Source organism: Vanacampus margaritifer, chromosome 2 (genome assembly GCF_051991255.1).
Source record: "Vanacampus margaritifer isolate UIUO_Vmar chromosome 2, RoL_Vmar_1.0, whole genome shotgun sequence".
NCBI classification, from domain to species: domain Eukaryota; kingdom Metazoa; phylum Chordata; class Actinopteri; order Syngnathiformes; family Syngnathidae; genus Vanacampus; species Vanacampus margaritifer.
Genome location: NC_135433.1, coordinates 6,507,128 through 6,514,170, shown reverse-complemented (window position 1 = coordinate 6,514,170; position 7,043 = coordinate 6,507,128). Strand labels below are relative to the sequence as shown.

At 38.7% G+C, this 7,043-nt stretch overlaps 1 protein-coding gene across 1 annotated transcript in view; it reads right to left on the bottom strand.

The window, feature by feature from the left end:
* Positions 1-4,789, bottom strand: part of piezo2b (piezo-type mechanosensitive ion channel component 2b) — a 90,299-nt gene extending 85,510 nt beyond the window's left edge. Inside the window, exon 1 of the mRNA XM_077558302.1 lies at positions 4,291-4,789. Within this exon, the coding sequence (XP_077414428.1) occupies positions 4,291-4,354 (64 nt within the window). The 5' untranslated portion in view covers positions 4,355-4,789. The remainder of the gene's footprint in view (positions 1-4,290) is intronic.
* Between the last annotated feature and the right edge of the window lie 2,254 nt (positions 4,790-7,043).

The following is a 7,043-nucleotide window of genomic DNA, read 5'->3' as shown; positions in this document are numbered from 1 at the left end:
TGCATTGTGGCCAAATCTTGATCAGTTATTGCGCCTTTTTATTTTACCGTTAGCCACAAAGCGACACGCGATTCTAGTTAAGATAAGCCATTCTAAAAAGAAAACCACCCGTAGCTGGTTTGCTGCCGTTACATGATTTAATGAACAAGAACTAAGGCGCTGCCTCTCTAAACTCTAATTTCAATATATACAAGTGGCTTATAGTTAAAAAAAATACGGTCCTACTACTATGCCTATTGACTGACATTTGCCATCATCGCCATCATCGCCGTCTGCCGCCACCCGCCGCTTGCCATCCTATACATTTCACTTTACATTTCCTCCCGCTTCCTGTCAGCGGCGACGGACAGGAGTGCTCGTTTTGCACTCCCAAAAAGCCATAAATTATTAAAAAGGAATGCTTACGATAAAAGGCAAGTCAATTCTCTCACTGGCAAACCGCATTATTAATTCATGCTGTTAAAACGGCTTTCCACCAATTAATGGAGCCCATGCATGACCTCGCAATGGCTTCTGGAAATAACGATGCGGTGGTGATGTGCTTGTGCATTACAGCGAGGATTACACTCTTAAAAAAAAAGAAAAGGAATACAGACTCGGACCTCAGTGACTTCCTTACACATTTGTGGCCTGACCACAAAATGGCCGCTTAAATACCCGAAAAGTAAACACCACTTCATTGAGGCCGGCATCACAACGTGACCACACCTGGAATGAACCACTCAATGAAGAGCAAGCATCCGTGTGGATCTTGAAACAGTCACGCATACAAATTGTACTATATGCCAAATACACATATACAGGTTTAACTCCACAAGTATGTTTTGCTTTTGTGGAGGCAATAAGGATGTGTGATTGTAACCATAGAACAGGAAATGCACCACGAGTAGCAATTAAAGGGAAGGCTGTTTTACTTAATTTTACTTTTGTTATACAGAACACCTTTATTTCAAAATCGAAATTTTTAAAACCATACTTGTGAAGTATGTAAAATCAATTATTTTATTAGATCCAGAAATACAACTAAAATGTCACTAGGTGACAATACAAATCCACAAACACCAATCCTGCTCACTCTCATTACTAGTCTGTCAGGTGACTTCAAATGCTGAGTAGTGTTACTTTATTTAATTTTACTTGTTTTTTACCTATACAGTAAAACTATCATGTCAAATATAATAAATGTTAAAATCTTATATCAAATTAAACAATAGAATCAATATAAACATTTGTATATTTCAATTTTGAAAACATATATTTAATAATATAATAATATAATAATATAATATTTATTTTATTTGAGTAAATATGAAGGGCCCCAACAAACAGCTTCCTGTCCCTTTCTGCATTACATGGAAAGGCAGAGCAGTTATTGTGCAGTAGATTATGAATTTAACAAACTATAAAATACATCTAACAATAAAAAATACTCATTCATCGGAAAGGCAGAGCCGTCTTACTTTGTTTCTTTTTTTTTTATGACTTCCACGAACATCCATAAATCACCTCCACAAACGGCTTCCTGTCCCCCATTAACGTGTCTGTCAGGCATCTTGAAATGCTGAGCAGTTTTATTTCATTTTAGTTGTTTTATACAGTAACTAACTTGCATTACTTATATTAGGTACTACGAGCGTGCAATAAAAGCTTCTTTATTCGTGAATGATTGAGATGGCGAAGGATTTTACATTCGCAGTCATGTAAGGCTTCGGTAAATGCTGATGTAAATAAACACGCATCAATCCACGACGTACGACTTCATGGAATTTTCAACATAAGGTCGAACCCTGTTGACAGATTTAGAGCCTGACACTGTGTGCTTTTTTAATGGCCGTCACTTTCATGTCAAAAAGTAGCAAAGGTCTTTTTCCACAAACAGCCCGGAAGGCGACATTACTCCTTAAAGTGGCTAATTTAACTTATCGTAAATATTGTGACTGCAACTGGGTGGAAGGGACAGCAAACATTTGGGATGGAAAGCGTTTAAAACGTTGGCCTCAGAAGACATCAATCACCAAAGAGTAGGAATTGCGATATCAAAACGCTGCTTTATATCGTTGTTTAAGAAACTCTGAGATACATTTAATGCCCGCTGCAAACCGAGTGAGTGATGCAGCCGAATGCGCGTAACTGCCCTGCAACTACTTTTCATGACTGGCTGACCATCAACCTCTAATTTTGCTGCAAGGTAACATTTGAATTGCAGGTGAACAGCATCGCAACAATGTACCTCAGTGGGAACAAAGCAAGATACAGATACAGTATGTATACATTGTGTTTTGTGATCATCCTTAACTTTATTATCAATATATAATCATATGTTATTCCTATACTTCAAACTTCCCACGTTTTTGGCATCTATCTACTTCCACATAATTCATCCGATTCTCCTCATTCCAATTTTAACATATTCCAAAAATTCACGCCATTCCAGGGTGTATTGTTCTTATTCCTAATATTTACGCCTTACCCACAATTCCCGATTTTGTACCCTATTTTTCCACATTTATTCTTAATGGGAGATTCTACATTTCACATTTACTTCCACATTTTTCATCCCATTCCAACTTCAATATATTCCACCAATTCACGCCAAGAGCGCTGCCATTTCTTTCAGTATCAAAATTAACGCCTTCCCATAATTCCCCATTTTGTACCTTACTTTTCTCTACTTATTCTTAATGGGAGATTCTACATTTCACATTTACTTCCCCATTTTTCATCCCATTCACTCCGTTCCAATTTCAAACTATTCCTAATATTCACGCCATGAGCGCTTTCATTTTTTTTATTCCCAGGATTCACGCCTTACTCACAATTCCCCATTTTGAACCCTACTTTTCTCTACTCATTCCTAATGGGAGATTCTACATTTCACATTCACTTCCACATTTTTCATCCAATTCACTTCATTCCAACTTCAATATATTCCACCAATTCACGCCATGAACGCTTCCATCTATTCCACAGGTTTTCATTCAGCCTTACAACCTTCACACACAATTTCTCCAGAAATTGCATTTTCTAGTTTCATATGTACCTGTGGTGGAGAAGCGAAGTGTGGAGAGTCTGTCACCAAACTTCACAAGTGCACTCAAAGAATGAGGCCTATTGTTGCCAAGAGCCTCTCAAACATCCACACTTTCTCTTTTATTGTCGCCAATTTCCTCTCTTTATATTGTTATGGTTACCGCAACCAGGGCAAATCGATTCGTTATTGACAATCGCACAATGTCGTTTGTGATTCAATAAAAAAAAAAAATACTGTACACTACATGTGGGGCCTAATAACCCGGGGAACACCAGGGGTTCCGTTTTTTCAGTTTCAGTGAGTTATGTCAATGGTGGTGCGGGTAAAAGTTGCAGACTGTATTTACTTTTTCCAGCCGTGATCGGCTGTGTCGCTAAGTGTGTGGCGGGCACACTTAGCCAAATGTCGCCTTCAAGGCAGCTGGGGAAAAGGGTAACTTTTGTTTTTTGAATCATATAAATGAACGTAAGTGGCTTGCTAAAAGTACTTTTCCTGAAGAGCCTTCAATGTTGCGTTCAAGGCAGCTGGGGGTAAACATCACTTTTCTTTTTCATTAATACGTGTCAGCTGCTCTGCTCAAGGTAATCTTACTTTAAAGTAACCTTCATAAACTCTCAGAAATCTGACCTCTAGTTGTATTTATTTCTATGTGTACCCTACTTTTTTTTGTTTTGCTGTTATTTATGCCATAAACTCCTGTGCCGCTCTCTGCTCATTTAATTGCCCCGTGCGAATAAATAAAGTTTTCAGAAACTCAATGAGGCGAAGCTTGTGCCTCAGTTAAAATGTTGCCTTCAAGGAATCTAGGAGAAATTTCATTTCTCTTTTTACATTGCTATAACTTAGTTATGAGTCGATACAGCCACAGTTAAGTGGCTTTGGTAAAGGAAATGTTCCCCATCAAGCCATGAAGGAAACATTTTGAGGAAGATTTAGTTGAAAGGTTGCCTTAACGTTCATTTTATTGATAATAATCAAGTTAACCGGTTAAGACCGCTAAAACTCATTTTCATCAGTAGCCATAAGGCAACGTTTGCGTACTGAACTGTGGTTTAGATGCTGCCTTCGCTGAAACTAGCGGAAATTGTACTTTTTGTTTACATTTGTTTGACTGTAAAGTACGTTCAAGTTGATATTGTAAACATTTTATCGGCGTGTTTAGCGGAAGTGGGGTGTAAACAAGTGAATGACGTAATCCGTCACCCATCTCCAGTCTAAAATGGAAAGGCGACGTATTAGAAAATGAATTAAAAACTCACCGGCTGCGAGGCAGGCGGGCAACAACAGCCTGAAGACCAGCCCGCACACCACCTCCGAGGCCATGGCGCCTCTGGGCAGCTACAAGAAACTCTCTCTCTCGCTCTTTTTCTCGGTCGTTAGAGTCTCCCTCTCATCCCCTTCCAAAAAAAGTGTCTCAAATCCCGGTTGTCACGGGTGTGCGCGCCTCCCCATCAGTCGGCTGTGGCCGAACGAGACACCTGAGCGGCGGCTTGTGCAAGGCGGCGAGAGGGAGGCCACTAACAGGCTTCATTATCACCATCCACACCCGGCAGCTCATAGCCGAAAAGACACTTTTTTTTCGGGCGATGCGTTCAAGTCATGTTCGCCACTCAGGTGGGCAAGCGGTCGCGTGTTGCCGATAAGAAGCAACAGGTCGTCACGTAGTAACAAAGCTTCTTTGTAGAGGAGTCCAAGTGTAATTGTTATACTTTTCCCACACTTTGTTGCGGTCCACCTCTCTTCGCTGTGCCTCCTTGGGTGAATTTAACACTTTTGAGTGGAACTGGGCGCGCGCGTGGGCTGTGCTAGCCTTATCGGGAAGGCAACTTGTGATTGGCATATAAACCTGCCAATCAAAAGGCTTCCTCTATTTTTGAGACTCCACCCTCAAATGATGATTGGCGGGGGAGGAAGGAGGCTACCTCCACGAACACTTGTAGCACAATATTTGCAACGACGTCACTAAAAATGTTGCTTGTTTTGTATTTACCTGCATTTATATCTGCATTTTGTATTTTAGTTCTTAGGTAAGGACGTTTAACGAGTTTTAAGGCGTGTCTCTGTAATTAAACATCCCCCAACCCCAAAATTGACGACGTACCTGTTTTCGAACAAAGAGAAACAGCGTCGTCTATCGGTCTGAAACGAGGCTGCACCAGCAGTTGCATCCACTTTTACTGGAGTCAAGAGAATATGAATAATATTACTTTTTTAAATCCAGTTACGATTGTAGTAAAAAAATAAAATAATCAAATTAATAATAATAAACCAAATATAACAACATCTATTGATCATTTTGTTGATTTTTACTGCTCTAATTTCAAAAATTCTATTGTGCAAAAAAATAAATCATTGTTAAACATACTTTTTAATTCAAAATCTATTTTTTTTAAATAATTCAAATTACATAATTCTGAATCATTATCACATCAACTTTTACTGCTGTAAACAAATTTTAAGATATTTTTTTCTATGCAAAAAATAACTTTAAAATATGTTTGTAATGAAATAATCAGTAAATTAAACTATTGAAAAACAGTCATAACAGCAGCTTTTGTTTCTTTACTTTTTATTATATATATATATATATATATATATATATATATATATATATATATATATATATATATATATATATATATATACATACACTGTCATGATGCTATTATCTTATACTTCTCTAAAAAAAAAATATGGAAAAATAATTTTAATACATAAAGTGGACCCCCAGTATTCGCTGGGGGATAGAGACCAGGCTGGCCCCCGAATTGCAAAAATACGCCAATAATTAAAACCCATTCATTTGCATAAACATTTTTAAAATTAATATTGAAAAATATCGGCAAATAGGTGACTCCAAGGGGGCCGAACCTCGAGTGTGCATGGGTTCACTGCTAAGGTTTACTTAGTAATGTATGAAGGACTACTAATTTAATGCAAACATGTTGAACTAATGCTATCAGATTTATTGTGACAAAACGTACAAGTGAATTAAAAGTCCATTATTTGAATACATTATTAGTATGACTGGGATAATTGGATATACTTTTGAATATTTCACAAAGCATCAAGATGACAGTAATCAATATTTCCAGTAGATCAAATGCCCCGATAGAAGCCGCACTGCGCTAGTGCCTTGATCTTTTCAAATGACATTATTTATCAGTTTCTGCAAAGCATGATGGGAGCAAACGGCCTGAGTGGTTGATACGGGACCAGCTGGATGACGCTACAACATCAGCTTGAAGGTCTGGCCCAAACGAGGCGGACACTGCCGTCACCACTGCGATGCACTGCGCCCCGCCTTCCCGCCGCCACAGCAGTCGATAGCGTCAAACCACCAGGCTGTGATTTGTGATGGGACGTCCGATTCCTCCCTGATAGATGCCAATGTTGAGGCCAACGTTTGTCTTTGATCCATTATTCATCCCGCGCTTAAGAGGGACTTATTGAACCTCTTTCCAAATGGACCCGACTGGTTAAAACATTGACGCTAATTCAGCAGTAAACGTGGCTTGGCATCCTGGCTCAAAATCATTGGCAGTAGACGCTTTCACACAGAGATACTGCAAAAAAAGACACATCAGCTCATTTAAGTGGGATGCAAACAAACACCAATTTCATGCAGAGATCCTGCAACCAGTCATATCTGAGCACTTATTTTATCCCCGTCATAGCATGTACTATAAGTGAGAAGCAAACTAAAGCCAATTTCATGCAGAAAACCTGCCAAAAAGCTGTATCACAGCATAGAAGGCAGAAGCCAATGAAAACTTGTTTTACACAGAGATCCTGCTAAAATGATGCATCAGATCACATAGGTAAGAGTGAACAAAAGCCTATTTCACACAGATATCCTGTAAAAAATCTGCTCCTGATCAAGTTGCATCTAAGTATGTAAAAAGCAAACTAAAGCAAATTTCCTACAGAGAATATAAAAAAGAAAATATCTCATAGCTTGCAATTGAAAAGCGAAGTAAAGCCTATTTCACAGAGATCCTACAAAAAAGCT